This window comes from Martes martes (genome assembly GCF_963455335.1).
Source record: "Martes martes genome assembly, chromosome: 1".
In the NCBI taxonomy this organism is placed as follows: Eukaryota; Metazoa; Chordata; class Mammalia; order Carnivora; family Mustelidae; genus Martes; species Martes martes.
The window spans coordinates 125,298,942-125,321,837 of record NC_137888.1 but is presented as its reverse complement, the minus strand read 5'-3'; the positions used below and the strand labels follow the sequence as shown (position 1 = coordinate 125,321,837).

Sequence of the window (22,896 nt, the reverse complement as noted above, 5' to 3'; positions counted from 1 at the left end):
AAATATGTGGGAGAGGAGGAATCACTCTTCCTTACAGAAGAATTCCAGTTATTAAATGTATAGAAAATGAGGGAAATACAAAATCGCTATTAGATAAGCACCACAGGAGCACCTGGGTGGCTCAGTGGGTTAAAGCCTCTGCCTTCGGCTCGGGTCATGATCCCAGGGTCCTCGGATCGAGCCCCACATCGGCCTCTGTGCTCGGCGGGGAGTCTGCTTCCCACCCCCCACCCCACCCGCCACCCCGCTGCCTCTCTCCCTGCTTGTGATCTCTGTCTGTCAAATAAATAAATAAAATCTTACAAAAAAAAAAAGCACCACAGTGTGAATATTACAATCAGGTTCCACAGATGGCTGCTAAAATCAGGGCATCTGGATGGCTCAGTCAGTTAAGCATCTGCCTACAGTTCAGGTCATGCTCCCAGAGTCCTGGGATTGAGCCCTGCATCAGGCTCCCTGCTAAGTAGGGAGTAGGGAGTCTTCTTTTCTACCATTCCTCCCTGCTTGTGCTACCTCTCTCTCTCTCTCAAGTAAATAAAATCTTTTTTAAAAAGTGACTGCTGAAATCTGTGGGCAAAAATTTGCAGAGAAACAGAATATTGGCAGTCTCAAAGTATATCCCCCCACAATATTTATTAATTATTAAAGGAGAATAATAACTGTATGGTGAAGAACCTAGAAGTCGCCATTTCAGCCAAGTGTGATCAAACTTTACAAGATACAAGACATACCGACATCACATAGTCTTGTATGACTGTAAAGTGCACAATACCACTTATGTGGTATAACTGCCAAAAATGTCTAATCTTAATCTAATCATGAGGAAACATCAGGCAAAACCATGTTGAAAAAGTCTACAGAATAACTGACTAGAACTCATTAAGAGTGTCAGAATCACGAGGGGTGCCTGGGTGACTCAGTTGGTTATCCATCTGACTCTTGATTTCAGAGTTGTGAGATCAAGCCTTGCATCAGGCTCCATGCTGAGCATGAAGCCTGCTTAGGACTCTCTCTTTCTGCCTCTCCCCATTTATGCTCTCTCCAAAAAAAAAAAAAAAAAAAAGTGTATTTTAGGATTATGAAGTATAAGACTGAGGAACTGTCGAAGATTGGGAGAAACCAGTGAGGCACAAGAGCTAAATGCATCAACAAAAGGCAACCTATAGAATGGGAGAAGATATTTGCAAATGACTTATCAGATAAAGGGCAGGTATCCTAAACGTATAAAGAACCTAGCAGTGTCAACACCCAAAAAACAAAAAATCCAGTCAAGAAATGTGCAGAAGACATAAATAGACATTTCTCCAAAGAAGACATACAAATGGCTAACAGACACATGAGAAAATGCCCAACATCACTCTTCATAAGAGAAATACAAATCAAAACCACAATGAGAAACCACCTCATACTGGTCAAATGGTTAAAACTAACAACTCACTAAACAACAGATGTTGGTGGGGATGTGGAGAAAGGGGAACCCTCTTACACTGTTGGTGGGAATGCAATTTGGAAAATAGTATGGAGGGTCCTTAAAAAGTTAAAAATAGAACTACCCTATGACCCAGCAATTGCACTTCTAAGTATCCATCCAAAGGATAAAAAAATACTGATTCAAAGGGGGCACATGCATCCCAATGTTTATACCAGCAATGTCCACAGTAGCCAAAATAGAGCCCAGATGTCCATCGACCAGTGAATGGATAAAGAAGAAATGGTCTATATATACGATGAAATACTACTCAGCCATCAAAAAGAATGAAATCTTGTCATTTGCAATGACGTGGATGGAACTAGAGGGTATTATGCTAAGCAAAATAAGTCAGAGAAAGACAGGTACCATATGATTTCACTCACATGTGGAATTTAAGAACCAAAACAGATGAACATAGGGGAAGGGAAATTAAAATAGGATAAAAACAGGGAGGCAAATCATAAGAGACTCTTTAACTATAGGAAACAAACAGGGTTGCTCAAGGGGTGGGGGATGGGGTAACTGGGTGATTGTCATTAAGGAGAACACTTGTAATGAGCGCTAGGTGTTATATACAACTGATGAATCACTAAATTCTGCCCCTGAAACTAATAATACACTATATGTTAACTAAATTTAATTTAAATTAAAACAATTTTTAAAAAAGAACTAAATGTGGTAGAATCCTGGAACAGAAAAAGATACTAAGAGAAAAGCCGGTAACATTTGAATGATGTCTGTAGGTTTACTGTTGTGTCAGTGTTCACTTCCTGGTTTTGATCATTGTACTATGGTTTGTAAGTTGTTACCATTATGGGAGAAGGGCATAGAAAATCTCTAATATTTTTGTAACTTTCCCATAAGTCTAAAATTATTTCCAAATAAAAGGTTAAATAGTAGGTCCATTGGTTTGAGACCATGTTGGTAGATATGGACAGTTAACTGTTCTGAAGAATCAAAGAAAAGAGGTATAACTGATGTCTGCCCATTTACAACTAACCAATTAATAGCTTGTATCCATGTTGCCATTGCTGTTGCCTCTGGCTATTAAATTAACAGTAATTATTTCCAGTAGTTTCTCTAGGCTCATTCAAAGTGCTTTAAAAGTCTTATTAGAGGGGCACCTGGGTTGCTCAGTGGGTTGAGCCTCTGCCTTCAGCTCGGGTCATGATCTCAAGGTCCTGGGATCAAGGCCTGTGTCAGGCTTTCTGCTCAACAGGGAGCCTGCTTCCCCCACCTGCTTCCCTTGCTCTCTCTCTGCCTGCCTCTCTGCCTACTTGTGATCTCTGTCTGTCAAATAAATAAATAAAATCTTTTTTAAAAATCTAATTAGAAAATAAAAATGGTATTTCAGGGTTTTAATATTCTAATAGTCTTCCATGAGAATAAAATAGCAGATTTTAAAATAAAAATAAAATCCTAAATTGAAAATAGATTTGTCCACACAGTAATTTTGAAGGACATTAGCTGACTCCCACAATTTAACAGATTTCAAACTTAGCTACATGGCTATTTTTTTCCCTCAGAAACTTCCCATATCTCTAGGTTAAGAAAGAATCATTGTAGTTGGCTTATATCTTATCATCTTTTCTGTGTAAATTTCTCTAAACCCCTACCCCAGAATCTGGAGGGTGAGTTTCCCTGACATGCTTTGACATGTTAAAATTACTATACATACCCCTAAGACATATGATTCACAAATCACCAAATAATAGCTAAATTAAAATTTTAATGCTAGCATATCAAAAGCACACCTAAGTATGCTTGTAATAAAATTTTAATGTAATAAAGTGTTAAATTTTATTTTTTTATTTTTATTTTTTTAAGATTTTATTTATTTATTTATTTGTCGGACGGAGATCACAAATAGGCAGAGAAGCAGGCAGAGAGAGAGGAGGAAAAAGCAGGCTCCCTGCTGAACAGAGAGCCCAATGCGGGGCTCGATCCCCGGACCCTGGGACCAGGACCTGAGCCGAAGGCAGAGGCTTTAACCCACCGAGCCACCCAGGCGCCCCTAAAGTGTTAAATTTTAAATGCCCTGTTCAGTATTCTAGGGGCACCTGGATGGCTCAGTTGTTAAGCCCTGTTCAGTATTCTAAAAAGAGCAGGTTTGCTCAACTGACTACTTATTCTACAGGAAGGAAAAATTCTGTTCAAGTGTTAGTTTTTTTAATTTTGCTCTTTGGTATGTTTGTCTATTTAGTTTTGGTTTTAATCTTCTTCAGGATGTGGTGGATACACACCCTGGCCTCACGTTCCTGAAAGATGCTCCAGAATTCCACTCCCGCTATATCACCACGGTAAGCTGAGTCTTCTTTTTTCTTAATAGAGATCTATAAGTCTCCTTTGTCCAGGCTTTCAGATATCTATGCAAAAGGTAACCTGAGCTATAATGATTAGTTTAAGTGGGAGGAAGGTACAGTAAAACTGAATTAGTTATTTGTATCTACTTTCCTTCTTATTAAGTACCAGTGTATACAGAATTAGAGTAATATATTCTTTCTGTCTGGTCTTATGAGGTACACTCTTTGCTTTGTTATTAATATTGATACCCAGTTGATATTGAGCATTTACAAACAGACTTTCCCAGAAAAAGATGTGTCTTTCCCAGAAAAGGATGTGTCTCAAATTTAGAACTAGAAATGGTAATGAGAAATAGCTTATATATAATCAGAAAAAAAAGAATTTAACATAGCATAATCACACTCTCCCATTTTGTGAGGTGCTCCCATGCCCTGTTTCTGATGCATGGCCTCCTTTGACCAGTCACAGTCAAGGCATGAAGTCAGAGCACACCAGCCTGCAGTGCACATTGCAGCTGTGTCCAGCATTCTTTGCCCTAGCTCCCAGATTATCTCTGCAGGAATTCCAGAGGTGAGCCCCAGGACAAACCCCTCCATAACAGCCACACTCAAGTGAGTTAGCCCTTGCGTCTGGCTCACACCCCGCCCAATAAGATTACAGGGCGATCACCTCTGAGAAAAATCCTCTCATTCTTAGAGTACTTTTTGTTGGCTGTGAGTTTATTGGATTCTGTCAAGTTACAGAATACTACCATTCTTTTTCTCCTTTCAGAACTTCATTCTTGGCTTTTACATTGGCTCTCTGTTGTAAAACCTTGTAAGTCTTTCTTTGAGCCAGAAGGTGTCACTGTCTTCTAAGACTATCTCAGAAGTGATTTTTGCTGTGAAGCACACTACTACTGTTGTGAAGTGTTGCCACAATCACCCTGGTGCAATCACCCTTGTTTCTCACTTGGATTACTTCTACTTGGTCTCCCTGCTTACACTTTCATTGCCCTACAGTGGTCTCCACAAAGCAGAGTAATCCTTTGAAAATGTAAGTCAGTTCATGTCACTCCTCTGTTCAAACCCTCCGGTGGCTTCCCATCTCACTCAGAGGAAAAGCCAGAGTCCTTGCTAAGACTCCCCATAATCCCCCCACCACACACACACACACACACACACACACACACACACACACACCCTTACAACCTCTGCACTCTCATTTCTGCTGTTACCCTGCCCCTCACTTACTGTGCTTTGCTCACAACTGCATCCTCTCTGTTCCTGGAAACAGACTAATTCCACTTCTGCCTCAGGTGCTTTTTACTTCTTTCCTCTGCCTGAAATGCTCTCTGCAGATATCCACATGACTTCTTCCTTTATTTACTTCATTCCAACTGTGCATTCAGAAATTCCCTTATTAGTGAGGCCTTCCCTAAACACCCTTTACCTTCTTCATCCTTCTTCTCCCTCTGTCCCCTCCCCCTACACTCTCTATTCATTTGTTCTGCCTTCTTTTTCTTCTCAGATATTACATCATTTAATATTTTAAAGCTTAAAATCTCCTTCTCTATGATAGAAACTCCACTGAAGCAGGGAATTTGTCTATGTTTTTCACTACAGTATCTCCAATACCAGAATAGTGCCTAGCGCATATTAAACAGTATGTATTGAATAAATAAATGAAATTATCCATTCTTAAGAATCCTATACATTAACTCTGGCTTAAATTCCGTAGGGAATTATTGGGTTCTGATTGTTGATTGTTCTATAAACTCAGGGCATGTTAATAGCATAATTGAAAATCTTAAGAGCTAGAAAAGATCTTAGAGATAATCCAGCCCAACCTTCTACGAATTCAGAAAATACTCTCTATAGAGGAATTTTTTTTGGAATTTATTCTTAGAAAAGATGTTTAAAAAAAAAAAAAGAAAAGATGTTAAATAACAGAATTGTAAAATAGGGATAAATTTTCTCTACACTTTCTATTTTGGTATTTGTTGAAGTACCATGGACCCATGATGGTCTGTGTCATCTAGCAAGTGGTCCCCAGGAATTTATAATTTCAGGGTGAAAAGCCATGAAACAATTTTGTTCACATATAATTCACATTTTCCTAGAAATTCTATTATGTTAGTCATTAAACAAAGAGAACTAAATTGGTCAATTAACAGGATATAATTAATTATCTCTGCTGACATATATTCATGGTGTTTGCATATTATTTATATTTTTAAAACTCACACTCTGTTATTATTATGCTGTTTTTTCCTCAATTCACAAAAATAAATCCATTACTCGAAAATAATTACTAAATTGTAAAATACTTGGGATGAAATATTGATAATAGGGCAATTCAAAATAGCATCGTAACATAAATAGTAAACAAGATCCCATTGAGAATATAGAATGTGAATCTCTGTGTACTAAGGTAAGTGTATCTATTGTGATAACCTCATAGTACCATCTGAAAAAGGAAAGTGCAAATAAAAAGTATTACATGAATATCTGGAAACAGGATTTTTTTTAAAGGACTGGTTGTCTTTTCTCCGTACTGCCTCTTCTGTTGTGAAATCTGGTCAAATAATAGTATGAAGTCATTGGAACTTGTGCATTACTTCAGAGTACAGTTTTTCTAGAACAAATCAAAATAAGTTTTCTAGTATGAAATTAATGAATATTTTTAATGGCGTAAAAGTGAATGACAGAGGCATCATTCTCTATCCTGTTCAGAGCAAAAACTGGTAAGTTCACACTTTCTTAGAAACTTAGCCTCAGAATTAAAGATCTCAGAAAAAGCAAAATTAATTGGTCATTTGACCCTATCGAATGTTATATAACTTCAGTGGCATGTAGTATAAAACGATACATTTTTTTTGTTGGCATGCTAGAGTTATTTATTAATTTCACTTTATCTAGTCGGAAGAAACTACTGACACAAAGGATGACTCAAATACTAGTTTTAGTGTGGCACTCATATGGTGAAAAGTTGGGCAACTTTTATTTTCTATTTATCACTGAAAAACCTATGCCATAGGAAAAGACTTTTCATTTGTTTGTTTAGTTAATTATTTTGTCAGCTATTTCCAGACTGGAAAGACAAAGCCCCAACTATGCATACAGCAAAAAGAATATCACTACCCATATAAGAGAATGCACCTAAAGTTACTCCATATTCTCCTTTATTTCTAGAGACAAGTTGGCATTTAAGAAATAAGTCTCTTGATACTGAATGAAAATGAAAATTGGAAATACTAACAAATTATAGCCCTTGAGTTTGCAGTTTTGCATGCTGTGTAAAGAAATTACCAGTGAATAAAAGACTGCTTATCCTAGCTGGCATATGCTAACTTTTTTGAGGAAAGGGGTGCTCACGTGAGTTTTTAAAATAAACAATGAGATTGAAAATACTTCTTTGTGACACTGGTAATAGCAGCAAAGACATTTCTCTGACGTGCTCAGACGGAGTCTTAGTGATAGTTTCAGTGTCTTCATTGGCCTGAAGCCATCACTTTAGGCTGAAATGCCAGGATTTTAATTGTTGAGGACAAGGTACTGATATTTCTTGAGATGACTAAACTGTGGTGGACACTGCTCATCACCAACAGCTTGGCTCTTTCCCCTTGAGAACTTTTCCTCTTGATGGAGAAAGGAGGAAATTTGTATTACATAGATTTTTTTTTTAAGTCCAAATTCTGCAGAGGACCATGGAGAAATACTTTTCGGAGCCATACTAACCAGAGGGGATCAAGGATCTTTTCACCACTCCCTGCCAGGTAGAAGAACCATGCTTCCAGCATTTGAGAATGTTCTTCTGCATAAATTACCTACAATGAGCCATTTCTGTAATTTTTGTGTCCACATCCACTTCTCTTGTCAAAACCTGTCTGACAGCTACCAAACACTTGCTCAAATTTCTGGTGACCTACACTTGTGAATTAGAGGTTTCCGGTTCAGTGGATACAAGGAAAAAGAAAGGAAACTAATTTAAAATTCAGACTATCAAGGTGACTAGAGATCCCTTGGTAAAAAATTATCAAATTTCGTTCCACTCATTGGTAGTAAACAATTATTCTTACTATTAACAATTCTTTTTAAAAAAATTGCTATTTAAAAACTGGGATTAATTTCTATTTTATTTACCTAAAAGTAGTAGAACAAAATTAGGGGGGAAAATCAAGGTTAGATGTAGACCCAAGCAGCCACATGTTCTCACCACTAGATGGTGCTCCTACTTCAGTAAGCTAAAATGCTGACTAATGTGGAAACCAATAAATGTGCTGATGAAGTGGGGCTACTGAATAAAGAGATTTAGGCTATGGAAAAATGGGCTACAAGTACATTTTTTCATATTATTAGATAAGTAAGTTAGCAGAGGCCAAAAGTAGAAAACGTTTAACAGTCAAAACATTTGTGAATTTTAAAAATTCTGTCAAAAAAACAAAAAATGAATAACAAAATAAGCAAAAATAAATAAATAAATCATTTTAAATGTAACACAGTACCTCCATAAATAATATAAAATATTTGAGGCATATATAAATATAAAATTTTGGTAGATAGGAAATTTAGACTTTAGATAAATTTATATTTAAAATCAAATACTAAGGATAAAAATATCATATTCAACATAGAAAATTTTGGTGTAATAATATGTTTTGAAATTGACTTTACTTGAGAGAGGAGCCATTGGACTATGATAAATGGTATTCTTACTGTTTATTTTCATATATATAATTTCTGTGCTGAAAATCCTCCATCTTTTTAATATGAACTTCTGCCAAGCTAGTGTTAAGAATACACTGTTGATTAAGAAGGACACATGAGGTAATGAGCACTGGGTATTATATAAGACTGATGAATCACTAACTTCTACCATACAAATTAATTGTATGTTAATTAATTGGATTTAAATTTTATAAATAAAATAATTTCTGAAACCAATAATACATTATATGTTAATTGGATTTAAGTTTTAAAAAAAAGAATACACTGTTGAGTAAGATACCATGGGTTTGAACTGCATGGAACTCTTATATGCAGATTTTTTATAGCACTGTAAGTATATTTTCTCTTCCTTATGATTTTCTTAATATTTTCTTTTCTCTAGCTTGCTTTATTGTAAGAATACAGTATATATAGTACATATATAATATACAAAATATGTGTTAACCAACTGTTTACGTAATTGGTAAGGCTCCCAGTCAACAGTAAGCTATTAGTAGTTAAGTTTGGGGGAATCAAGTTATAGTGGATTTTCAACTGCACATGGCTGGGGGTTGGTACCTAGCCCATGAAATCTTGCCATTTGCAACAACACTGATTGACTTTGAAGACATTATGCTAAATGAAATAAGTCAGACAGAGACAAATACTACATGATCTCTCTCATATGTGGAATCTTAAAAAAGAAACCAAGATAGAGAAAACAGATTGGTGATTGCCAGAGGCAAAATGGGTGAAGAGGGAGTCAAAAGGTATAAACTTCCAGTTATAGAATAAGTAATAATGGGGACATAAAGTAGAACATGGTGACTGTAGTTAATACTATATATACTATCTATAATTGATACCATATATAATATAGTGATATAAATATATTACGCATTTGAAAGTTGCTAAGAGAGTAAATCTTAAAAGTTCTCATCACAAGAAAAAAAATTCCATAACTCTGTATGATAGCAGATGTTAACGGGACTTACTGCAGTGATTATTTTGCAATATATACAAATATCAAATCATGTCTTACACCAAAAAGTGATATAATGTATATCAGTTCTTCCTCAAATAAAAAAGTATATCAAGCAATTGTTAACCACCTGATACGTAGAGCACCGTATCAAGCACTGGGTTGCAAGTCAAGAAAGATCTGGTACCTTGGAGTTTGGAGGTGATGATGGTCAAGTTGCACCAGTGTTTAGAATAACACCGTAGGATGAACTGAAGGAGACTCACGTGACAGTTGAAGCACAGAAGACAGAGCTCTACCCCAGTCCTTGTTCTGATGCTTCCTGTGGAGTTAGCAGTTGAGCTAGATTCTGAAGGGTCAGGAATTAGCACTACTATAGGATATGGAAAACTGGGCAGCAGAAATCTGGGCCATCATTCTGAGGATGCGTTTTCCCTGCTCTGTTTGAGAATCACTGTCTTTGCTAAGGAATCCAGAAGGGGAATGGTGGTTTAATCCCTCGTTAGGCCTACTCTTTGGAGAGATGTCCAAATTTTTACCCTTTTTTGTTCTTGCCCTAAAATAACTTTTAAAAAAGATCTAACCTCTTCCATGATAAAACCACCAAGGATACAGGATTTCCATTAGATAATCAAAATCAAAGGCAAAGTGTCAAAAAAAAAAAAAAAAGCTGCTTATGATGAACACTTGTTGTTATATGTAAGTGATCAATCACTAAATTCTGCTCCTGAAACCGGTATTACCCTATATGTTAACTAACTAGAATTTAAATAAAACCTTGAAACCAAAAAGATATAATGCTTCATTTTGGAGGAAAAAACAAAACTAGTGGGTCATAGGGAAATTAAATGTGTAAGCATAACCCCAGGTGAAACTGACTACACTGTGGCCTCCTCCCTCCAGGATAGCAGCCTTGTCTTCCTTCTCCAATCCTCCACTACACCACAACAAACATGTCGTCAATCTCAGACACATTTGCTACCCGTTCCCTCCTCTCTCATCCTGTCCAGGGTCTTCTCCAGAGTTTCACATCTGTTATTAAACTCTTTAAATGCTAGCTAATAACAAAATTGCTCATGCCCAAGTAAGGACTCAGTATTAGAGTTATCGCAGATGTATTTGAGTTTCCAGAAAGAGTCTGGAAGACAAGAAGTCTTTAAGAGACCAATGAATAAGGCTATAATAACCAGAATAATGCCATCTTAAATCATACCATGTTGGCAGCCATTCTTATGACCTATGAATTGTTAAGCCAACCCAGTGTGTATTTCCCACCTCATTTGCCTTCCTAAAACATTCAGCCCAATAAACACTACTTGAATCAGGCATCACTGTATAAGATGAGAGGTAAATAAAGTGACATGTAGGTAACTGGGAAATGCAGGCCTATGAGCAAAGAGTATCTTTATTATTCTTGGAATTATAAGGAACATGGTGTAGATTTTTAAAATATCATTAGTTTTTATTAGAAATTACACTTGCCTTAATCAGAAAAACAAAACATAACTTGGTTCAGGAGACATTCGTAAGATGGCCTTTGGTGAAGTAATACATATTTTCAGTGTTTTTATTTTATTTGTTTCCTTTTGGAACCAGGTTATTCAGAGAATATTCTACACAGTCAACAGATCTTGGAGTGGAAAAATAACTTCTACAGAGATAAGAAAAAGCAACTTTTTGCAAGTATGTCTCTCATTGAAATTCATAGATAAAGAACAAGTTAGGGATGCGAAGCTTCTGCCTTCAGGTTGTGATACCAGCGTCCTGGGATCAGTCCACATCAGGCTTCCTGCTCCGCAGGGAGCCTGCTTCTCCCTTGGTCTGCAGTTCTCCCTGCTTGTGCGCTTTCTCTCTCTCTCTCACAAATAAAATTTTTTTAAATTTTTTTAAAAAAATAAAGAACAAGTTAAATAATATTCTTATTTCATTTAACAAATATTTGAGTGCTTATTGTATGCAAAGCACTTTGGCTACTTTCAGTCATGAAGCATTTACCGGATACCTGGGATGTGTTGGGGAGAACAAAGATGAATAACAAGGGATTTTTATATCAAGGTACGTGGACTAAAAGAAAAGTGCACAGTCACACCTGACGAAAATTTCCACAGAAATGAGTAACAGATACGCAGAGAAGTCCTCACAGAAGGCCTGGCATGTGGTCTTAATCTTGGAGGGTATTGGAAGTTTATCAAAATAAAAAATTAGGGGATTCCAGATAAAGGGAGCAACATAAGCAAAGCCCCAGGAGCATGAAAGTGTCTACAGTCTAAGAACAGTCTAAAGCAGCCAGTGGCTCTGCAGAGAGTAACCAGTGATACAGCCTCAGGGGTGAGATGGGCTGGGTTAGGAAAGGCCTTGCAAAAGGAATAGAGGGGTTGCAAGTTGATCCTTTCAGTAACAACTCTTTATCCAGCTCCTACTAGAGTGGAGAAAAATACTAAAAAGTCCTTTTAAGAAAGAATACTTTCCATTCAATTATTTTATTTATTTTACCAAATAAGAAAGAAAGTATATAGACCACTAGTGGGAGCCTTTTACCGAGATAATCCTCATGCCTGATTGTTCAAGCTTCCATTAACCTAAAGAAAGAATTGTTCATACTTGAAAGGAAAAGAAATATTTTATTTTCAATGAATCAAAATAAATGAAGCTTACGCTAATAATACAACCTTATATACTCTTTATTTTTCCCTGTCTTCATCTGGGACAAAGTAATGAAGACTTGGCAAAATTAGCAGCCCATAATTCATATAAAAACCTTTTTTATTCCAAAATGAATAGTAATTATCCTGCCTCTCTCAGTAAGTAACATGGGATGGGATGGGTTGAGATGGCAGTAATTCCATAAAAGAGGCCTTCCACTTTAAGAATGGTAATCCCTCCCATTCCCGAAGCACATTAGAGTTTGTAACAGTTTCTGGCATTACTGTAATACATATATTTTAATTGATAAAATTTGAGGTGCAGATATGGTTGAATGACTTAGATAAGATCCCACAGCAAGTAAATGACCAATCTGAAAACAGAACTCAAGTGTTCTTCTTAGGGCATCATTTAATTTTTCCCCCTCTTCCCTATCCCTCTCCCACTCTTCCTATTAGTACATTATTCATGAATGTATGCTCATGATTTATATGCTCTTAAAGCATTCAAATAATATGAAAATATCTGGAATAATCAGCAGAAGTCACTGTCTACCTCTTCACCCTACAATTTCATTCTCTTTCCCAGAGGGAACCCATCCATATTATGGTTTTATTCCCTTATATGTATACATGGAGTAGACAGTTTCATTTTGTATGGCTGCTTTTTTGAGGTGGTTTTTTTTAAGTATATGAGATAATTTTGTTAATTTGGTTTTTTTTCCCACTAACAGCATATCTTAACATTCTTTTCATTTCCATGCATATAAATCTTTTAACTGCTGCATAATCTATAGCATGGCTCTACCATAACTAAATTACATATTCCCCTATAGAGGATGTTTAAGTTGTTTTCAGGTTTTTCCTATTTGCAATGATGCAGTAAACATCCTTCTACTTCCCTTCTGTGTGTACATAGGTAAGAATTTTTCTAGAATAAACTACTGGAGGGGAAATCCTGGATCAAATGGTATATGCATTTTCAGGATTTTTTTTTAAGATTTTTTATTTTTAAGTAATCTCTACACCCAAAGTGGAACTCAGATGCATAACCCCAAAAATCAAGAGTTGCACGCTCCACCAACTGAGCCAGCCAGTTGCCCCAGTGTGGTTTTCAGTTTGATAGATCCTGCCAGCTTAGTCTCCTGAAAACCTGCACTAGTTCATATGTACACATTCATCAATAGCACAAGTTTTCTGTCTTTTTCATTTTCTGATAATCTAGTAGGGGAGAATGAGAGCTCCTTCTCAAGATTTGTTTTATTGTATGTATTCTCCTTTATACATGTTAAAGAGCATTTTATAAAATAAAACATTACAAGCAATGTTTGGAAAACAGAAAAATCATATTTCATCACCCTAATACAACTAATAGCATTTTTTTGTGTTCTTCTAGTCCCATATAAATGTGCAGATTTTAGGATTTTACAGAATTCTTATTATGTGTAATCTTATATCCCATATATTGCATTTACCACATCATGGTTTTCCTTTGTTTCTGTGTAGTCTTTATAATTTTTACTGGCAACATAATCTTCCATTAAGACATTTTACTATAATAGTTTTTGTTCTCAACTCGCCAGAATTGGTTTCCCAGTATTTACATTTTGGAACATAATTTATCATTGAAGCAATTTATTTGCGTTATGAAATAGTCACCTCTCTCCCTTGTAATGTTTTTCACCTTGAATTCCATTTTATTTTCCAATAATATTGACACATTCTTTTTGTTAAGATTTAGCTAGCATATATTTGTACTTTTTTTTAAACCGCCTTTTAAATTTTATTTTAGTGTTATCTCTTACAGATAGCGCATACCTAGATATGTTTTGGGGGGGATGGTTTTTATACTCAATCTGAAAATACTTTAATATGGACACTTAATTCATTTACATTACTGTGATTGTTGATCTGTCTGATCTGATTTCTGCCATCTCATTTTGTTTTTCTATTTCTGAAGTTTATGGCTTCTTATATCATTCTTTCTGAATCTTTCATTTCTGAAAACATCTTCATTTGTCTGCCCACTTGTATGATAATTACAAGAATTGTAAGAATTCTGGGTTCAAAATTATTGTTTCTGGTGTTTTCCATAGGGACACTCAGTGAGTCAGGGGAGCCCCAGGTTAATTTCCAGCACAGGACCCTGCAGCTCCCTATGTCTTCTTTGCCAGGCCACCACACATCAGCACGATGCTATGTATAGGTCACCTTCACAGTAAACTTGATCTCATTACAAAGCCAAACCCTATATGTGGATTTCTACTCTACATAATATAGAATAGATGCTCACTCTTCATAATTTTGGAAAGTTACAAGCAGTGTCAGTTTATGACCATGTAATTCAGCCTGTTGTCTAATTGTTCTGGCTTGCTAGTCTGGGGACCTTTGATGGGCTACAGTCTCCTAGATAACAGTCCATCCCTTTCCTTGCTTTTAAATCCTCCACTGCATCTAACCCTTTGCTAAGCGTAATACAGAACTCATAAATGCTTATAGATTGATCATTTGATTAAAGTTTGGAAGAGGTTCCTGGTTTGGTACCCAAACCAAAAATTTTAATTCAATTTAAAATTAAACTTTACTAGACCGTATAACGGCCAAGGCTGGTTTTCATAATTTTAAAATAAATTAATCTTTCTCTTCATACTATTTCAGACTCTAGCCCTTTTGGAAGAAGAGGAAGATATAAACCAAATCACAGATTACTTCTCCTATGAACATTTCTATGTTATTTATTGTAAATTCTGGGAACTAGATAGTGATCATGACCTCTACATCAGCCAGGCCGATTTATCTCGATACAATGACCAGGGTAAGTGTTTTATACATGTTAAAACTTAGCTCTTTTGAAAAAGGCAAGAGTTATATGAATTGTTATATGAATGATAAATTCCCATTTCTTAAATTCTTTATCTAATCAAGTCCTCTTTAATGAACCAAGAATTTTTAAGTGGGAATGAGTGAAGGTATCAATTTTTTATTTAGAAAGCAAGTATAGGAGAAGGGACTTACAGTAAGTAAGCAATTAGAGTCTTTGTTTTGATTAATTGCTGAGTCTTTATAGTGATGTTTATTTTCTAATGGTGAATTGTATAAGATTCATACCTATATAAAGTTTATTTGAAAGAGAATATATATATACCCTTATAAATTTCCCATTTTACAGTGTTTATGAATAGCCAAGGATGAAAATGTTTCTAACTTGACATTGTTTTCCAGGAATCATAAAAACTTACTTTTTGGAATTTAGTTCCTGAATAAGTATTTTCCCTGCAGATGAATTTTGTGTGCTTTCTTGTATCAGAAAGCAAGAATGTCACATATCACATGATATTACCCCCTTTGCTTCATTTTCACCAGTAGTAAACTTAGAAACTATTACCTGATGATTTACCGTTCTTCACCAAGCACCAAAATACATTGACTTGTTTTTTTTTCTCATAAGATTGTCCCTGATCTATTCTTAAATGTCTTCTCAAGCACTGCTGATTTTTTTAAAATCAGCCTTTAGCCTTTTAGATGTAGCAGAGTACAAACCTTAAACAAATGCATTGAATTTCACTTTTGTTATTTGGTATATCTGTGATTAACCGTTTATATCTTAAGAAAAGGCTCGTTCTATATGATGTCAAGTTTCGTAGAACTTTCCATATATAAGAAAGAGTTCTACCTCTCAATTCTCAGGTCCCAACAAGGTATCAAGAGAAAATACTCACATGTACTTATTGATAAACAAGCAGTACTTGGTTAGTACTCTAACCCCTTGTTCAAGTAGTCGTAACCTTCCTGTCACCAGAATAGCACAAAAATGGAAATATTCACAGGTGTATCAGGTCAGCTTTATTAGCTTTGCACCTTCTAATCACAAGTGACCAGATCATCTGTGTTAACATGTGGTCATGCAAAACCTTACAGGCTCTAAAGCATGCTCTCTGGCTGATATACCATAATTCTCACCAAGTCCCAAAGTATTGTATATATACACCTAGGCCTGCATGATGAAGGTGTCACTGAGACCACCTAGTTGCCGGTGAACCTACCTGTCCTAAATGGGACAGCATGATCTTCAATTTTAGGCTAAACTTTCCAAATTTAAAAAAGACCTTTTTTTTTTTTTTTTTTAAATTAAATCCCATGCCTTTCCTATATAGCTCTCTATTTGTCTATCTAGTACAAATTATTAACCCCATAAACCAATGTTCAACAAAGTATAGAGGGTCCTTATGTAAGCTTTTTGGCCAGGCATGGTTCTACTGACCCCCATATTCCTAACATCTTCAGCCAAACTAATTTTACCTTGGTCTGACTGTACCTAACTCTGTGCAGAAGAATTAGATGCTGGTAGCTACTAACTCTCTAATGACTCATCCCTTGTTTTGAAATTGTAGTATACATGCCATTGCCTGGGGTACTTAAAAGAAAGATTCCTGTCCTTACCAAATCCATGGGTCTGAGCTGTACTGGCATATCCTTTTAGTTAAAACTAAAGCCTTTGGTTATTTTGAACCAATAATGAGGTACACTGCTAGAGATTCTGTAGGATCTATCATCAAAAGCAGTATACTGTCTAAAGATATAATTGTGTCTCTCTCTGAGTAAAACTTACTGATGGAATTTCTCAAATGATATGTTCTGTTATGTTCTGGACTTTTATGGAATAAGAATATTAGAAAAGTATGTTTGTGGTATGTTTAGGTATCTTCTATAAAATTCTACTTGAAAGCATTTTCTGTTGTTTTACTCGAAGTCCCTTATATTAGGGACTTTGTTGTTCCCCTTGAATTTCATGATAGGATAAACTTTGTCTTGTTTTAGAGGAAAAGTTGTCTTATTGGATAAGAGGATCAGTACAAATTCTATACGTTTTTGTCTTACAACTAAGACAACTAATTGGCAACTAATTAGACAACTAATTTGGCACTCAGCTACGGTAATACATCCCAGCTATCAGGCATAATCATTTGCCTGTTCCTTTTTTTAGCGACTGATAATTGATTATGCCACCTCAGATTCTTTCAGAAATATAAATTATACATAGGTAAAAACTTAAATACTCTTAACCTCTCATTATGGAAGACTATTATGTTTTAGTTTGTTGCTATTGAAAAGAAATTTGCCAAAAGTATTGCCTTTATGCAACATGTTTCTAACTCGCTTTGTACCCTTTTGTTTACATTTAGCTTCATCAAACAGAATTATTGAAAGGATATTCTCTGGGGCAGTAACAAGGTAAGAAAAAGCATCTGAGTTTAAAAATGAATTACGGGGGGCACCTGGATGGCTCAATTGCTAAGCATCTGCCTTCAGCTCAGGTCATGATCTCAGGGTCCTGGGATCGAACCCTGCATTGGGCTCTCTGCTCAGCAGGAAGCCTGCTTCTCCCTCTCCCTTTCCCACTCCCCTTGCTTGTGTTCTCTCTCTCTGTCTAATAAATAAATAAATAAACTTTAAAAAATAAAATGAATTACAGATGTGGAACCTGAGTGGTTCAGTGGGTTAAATAAGCCTCTGCCTTTGGCTCAGGCCATGATCTCAGGGTCCTGGGATCCAGCCCCATGTTGGGCTCCCTGCTCAGCCGGAAGGAAGCCTGCTTCTCCCTCTCCCACTACCTCTCCTGCTCTTTCTCTTTCTCAAATAATGAACTCCTTAAGGAAAAACGAATAAATTCCAGGTAACACTTTAACAGTCTTATTTGAACACAGCTTCCTGCACACCGTGGCTTCATACAAGACAGTAGTGATTCTTTAATTTATGGGCATTAGTCCATTAAATACAGGTAACAGTATTGGTGATTATTTGCGTTTGATTTGGAAACCAGACTGCTTTCTTCTTACCTGCATATGTCTTCTGGTTTCACCCTCCAGGCCTTTACAACAATATAGGCAATGGAAGGGATGCTCTCTGTTAGGTTTCCAGCCTTCTAATTTTTCTTTGACTTAATTTCCAAAGAAAGATGTTGCTTTAGGGGCGCCTGGGTGGCTCAGTGGGTTAAAGCCTCTGCCTTCGGCTCAGGTCATGATCCCAGGGTCCTGGGATCGAGCCCCACATCAGGCTCTCTGCTCAGCGGGGAGCCTGCTTCCCCCTCTCTCTGCCTGCCTTTCTGCCCACTTGTGATCTCTGTCTGTCAAATAAATAAATAAAATCATTTAAAAAAAAATATGTTGCTTTATTTCTTAGGCTGTCATCCTACTAAATTTATCTGAGTGATTGCTTAGGAAACTTTATAACCATGTGTTTTCTTCAGGGGAAAAACAGTACAGAAAGAGGGAAGAATGAGCTATGCAGACTTTGTTTGGTTTTTGATCTCTGAGGAGGACAAAAGGAACCCAACCAGGTATGACTTTTTTTTTTTTAACTTAAAATCAATTAATTAACATACAGTGTATTACTAGTTTCAGAGGTAGAGTTTAGTGATTCAAGCTGGTATGACTTCTAAGTTTCCTTTGCCAGGAATGTCAAACACTTGAACAAAGCTTAAAAAAGTCATGATGTATACTCAGTGGATGCCATCTTGACCTAGGAGCACCAAGATGAATTAGACTTAGTGTCTGCCCTCTCAGACTGAATGCATCGGTCACAGCATATCAGGAGAAGTGCTTTTACCCCCAGAAACAAAAGTGAAGTGACATGTGAGCTGGCCCTAAGAGTTAAGTAGGACTAGGAAGCTTTTATATGGAATGTGGGAATATATATTAAGAATTTCCATCTTGATGGTTCAGTAGTAAATTAGAGAGGGAAAGAAACAAATTGTGGATGACTGTTATAGACAAATTAGAATCATCTCTCCTTTCCCTTGGCACACTCAAACATACCTTGATTTGTAGTTGTGAACATACACATCTGTTTCTTGCCACTAATCTATCTCTTATTTAAGCCAAAATCTAGGTCCCTCTTTTTATTTATTTATTTATTTATTTATTTATTTTTATTTATTTATTATTCTTTATTTATTTATTTATTTATTTTTATTCCCAGCTTGTGTTAACACAGTATCCAGCACATAGTTTGTGCTTAGTACCAAGGGACGGAGAGGCTACAGTCCTTGGTGCTGCTTGCTAGTATAACTGCCTCAGCTGTCTATGTGTTGGGTCTAGACATTATCTAAATGTTGGATACATGGTTTGGAAATCAAGGAAGTAGAAATAAAACTAAGCTATTTCTTGGCAGCCTATTAGATTAATTTTAAATAGCTTTGTTTTCCATTTCAAAGAATAATTTTTTGTCCATTATAGACAATTTAGAAAACATGGATAAGCAGAGGAAAATAAATTTTAATACTAATAATTCTAACATGCAGAATAAGAGACTATTAAAAGTTAGTATATATTGTATAGTCTCTTTTATTATATATTTCTACATACTTTTTGGATATTTAGATGAGTTCCATTGGATTAAGTCTTAATTACCATACACTCCCAAATTTTTATGGAATGCTTTCCAAAATAATAGTTGTAGCTAAATGGTTGTGACATCCACTACTTTTTTCACTAACATAAATTCCCCGAAATGGAATTGTTAGGTTAAAAGGGTATAGACATTTTTAAGGGCATTTATAAAAATTATTAAGTTGCTCCTTAGAAAAAGTGTATAATTTTATACTTTTATCAACAAGGTACTGAGCATATTTCCTATAACCCCTACTAACAGGATGTTTTCCTCTTAAAAATATTTTCCAATTTGATAAATAAAAAATTTAATATTATTTTATTTTGCATTTGATTACTAATGAGCCTGAATTTTTTTCATATGTATTCAGTCAGTTCTATTTCATTTTAGGCAACTTGCCTTTTCAAGTCTTTTGCTCATTTCTGCTGGATTAGTTTTTTTAAGTTTATTGTTTTATCACAAATACACATTAAATATTTTAAAATATAAAATACATTCAAAACCTTAATATAAAATTTATTCATAATTCCATTACCCATATTTAACATTGGTATATATCCTTTCACTATGCATCTCTTTCCCTCTCTACCCCCCTCTCTCCTCCTTCTCCTTTTCCTCCTCCTTCACTCTTTCTTCCTGCACCAAAAGATATACTGTGCTACATGGTATCATACTATATAGATTTGTAACATACGTTTTCACTTAACAGTGTATTTCCATGCCAATAAGTATGCATCTTTATAATTTACCATTAGTCCACTATTTTGAAAGCTCAGGTTGTTTCAGTTAGATCAGCTCAATTTCCAAAGTTTTACAATTCTTGGCCTTTCAGTGTTGTATTAACCCTCAATCTCAATTTTTTATCTCTCATACTTCCTCAATTATGAAAAAGCTTTCCTCAAATAATTCTCACCCATGTTTCCTCTTTATGGAGCCCCTATTATCCCACAAGAACAATGAAGAGAACTAGAAATGGTAATGAAGAAGATTAATAACAAGCTCTATGAACATATACTTGTTCTCTTTTCTTCTCTCAGTGTCTTTAAAAAACATAAATTACATAAAGTAATAGAAGAGTGTAGTTTGGGTTTGTAATATATGTAGATAAAATATAGTAAAGTAATAATTAGAACAGTGTAGTTTTGGGTTTGTAATATATAGGTATGTAATATGTATAGCAATAATAGCACAAAAAGAGGGAAGAAGGAGGAAAGTTGTATAGGAGTAACATTTCAGTATCTTTCTGGAATTAAGTATAAATCTGAAGTAGATTCTTAGAAGTTAGAAATGTATATGGCAGGCCGTCTTTCTGCCCATAGGTCCTGTCCTTTAATGAAAGTGCCTTTTTGCTCCAAATAAATAAATAATGATTTTATTAAAATGTATATGGCAAGTCTCTAAAGCAGCCACTAGAAAATTAACTAAAAAATACATAGTGAAAAAAATTATTAAAAGAATTAGAATGTTACACTTAGAAAATAATTCACTTACTATAAAAGAAAGCAGTAAAAAAATAAAAAGAAAAAATGCCAAGACTGATAAAAAACAAAAAGTAAATGGCAGACATAAGTCTAACTATATCAGTAATAACAATTTATAAATGTGAATGGATTAAGCATTCCTTTAAAAGGCAGAGATTTTCAAACTGGATTTAAAAAACTAATTATATGCTATCTACATGAGAAATATTAGATTTAAAGACATAATGGGGAGAAAAAAAAAAGAAACTAAGTATAGGGATATGTCATGCAAACAACCTTAAGAAACTTGGAATGTCTTTATAAATACCAGAGAATGTAGACTGTAATTCAAAAAATAGTTACTAGAGATGAACAGGAAAACATTACAATTACGTATATGCACCACAACATCAAACTCTAAAATACATGAAACAAAACTGACAGAATTAAAATAAACAATTCAACAATAAGAGTTGAAGACTTCCAGACTCCTCTTTCATTGATGGATGAACAACCAGGAAGAAGATCAACAAGGAAATAGAAGTCATGAGCAACACTACAAATAAAACTATAAACCAAATAGACCTAACATAAGTATAGAACACTCCACCTAAGAACAGCAGAATATATATTCTCAAGTACACATGGAATATTCTCCAGGATAGAATATGTGTCAGGCCATGAAACAGTCTCAGTACAAAAAGAAGTAAAGAAATAAAATCATACTCTGACCATAATGGAATAAAATTAACAATAAAGATAGGAATTTGGGAATTTATAAACATGTAGCAACAACACACTGCTTAAATAACCAAAGGATAAGAGAAGAATACATCAAAGGAAATAATTTGAAATGAATGAAAATGAAGGGAAAAGTATCAAAACTTTAAGATGAATAAAATAGAAACACAGAATGCCAAAACTCATGGGATGTAGCAGTGCTACATGCAGTGCTGAGAAATGTATAGCAATAAGTGCATATACTAAAAAACAAATGCCTTGTTTAAGACACTGGGGGGAAAAGAGCAAGTTAAGCATAGCAAACACAAAGAAGGAAAGAAGAATGACTGAAGTGAATAAATTAGAGAATAGAAAAACAATAGAGAAAATCAATGGAACCAAAAGTCAGATTTTTAAAAAAAGATTAATAAGGCCTTAGGTACACTGGTCAAGGAAAGAAGAGATAACATTTAAATTGTTAAGGTCAGAATAAAAGAGGTAACATGAATGTTGACCTTACAGGAATAAAAAAATATATATAAAAATAACTTAGTATATACTAACAAGTTAGATAACTTAGACAAAGTGAGCAAATTCTTGGACACTGGTTTGAGATGAAATAAAAACTGGATAGGAAAAATAATCCCTGATATGGCTTCACTGGAATATGCTACCAAACATTTTTAGAAAGAAAACAAATGAACATGGGGGTGGGGCATAGGGGAGAGGCAGACTGAGAAACAGGTTGTTAACTATAAGAACAAACTGATGGTTAGTGGAGGGGAGGTGGGTGGGGGGATGGGTCAAATATGTGATGAGGTCTTAGGCGTCCACTAGTTTTGATGAGCACCAGGTGTTGTATGTAAGTGATGAATCACTAAATCATGTACCTGAAAAAATAGTAATTCTTTACAATCTTCCAAAGAATAAAAGAGTAAAGAACACTTCCAGATTCATTCTACAAGGCCAGTGTTACCCAGATACCCAAAGCAGATAGTAATGCAAAGTTGGTTTACCATCTAAAAATCAATCAATATAATATACCATATTAATAGAACAAAGGATTGAAACCACATGATCATCCTAGTAGTCTCAGAAAAAGCAGTTGAAAAGAGTCCAATACCTCCTCTTGATTAAAAAAAAAAAACACTTAAACTAAAAGTGGAAGGGAATTTCTTTGACCTGATAAAGGATATCTATGAAAAACCCATAGCTAACAACTAGTGAATAGTGAAAGATT

General features: G+C 35.3%; 1 protein-coding gene across 2 annotated transcripts in view; it reads left to right on the top strand.

The window, feature by feature from the left end:
- Positions 1 to 22,896, top strand: part of PPP2R3A (protein phosphatase 2 regulatory subunit B''alpha) — a 203,330-nt gene that overhangs the window by 121,628 nt on the left and 58,806 nt on the right. For both annotated transcript variants that reach the window (XM_080808037.1, XM_080808038.1), the window contains 5 exons: positions 3,697 to 3,771; positions 11,042 to 11,128; positions 14,746 to 14,902; positions 17,271 to 17,319; positions 18,335 to 18,424. In XM_080808037.1, the coding sequence (XP_080664163.1) occupies positions 3,697 to 3,771; positions 11,042 to 11,128; positions 14,746 to 14,902; positions 17,271 to 17,319; positions 18,335 to 18,424 (458 nt within the window). The remainder of the gene's footprint in view (positions 1 to 3,696; positions 3,772 to 11,041; positions 11,129 to 14,745; positions 14,903 to 17,270; positions 17,320 to 18,334; positions 18,425 to 22,896) is intronic.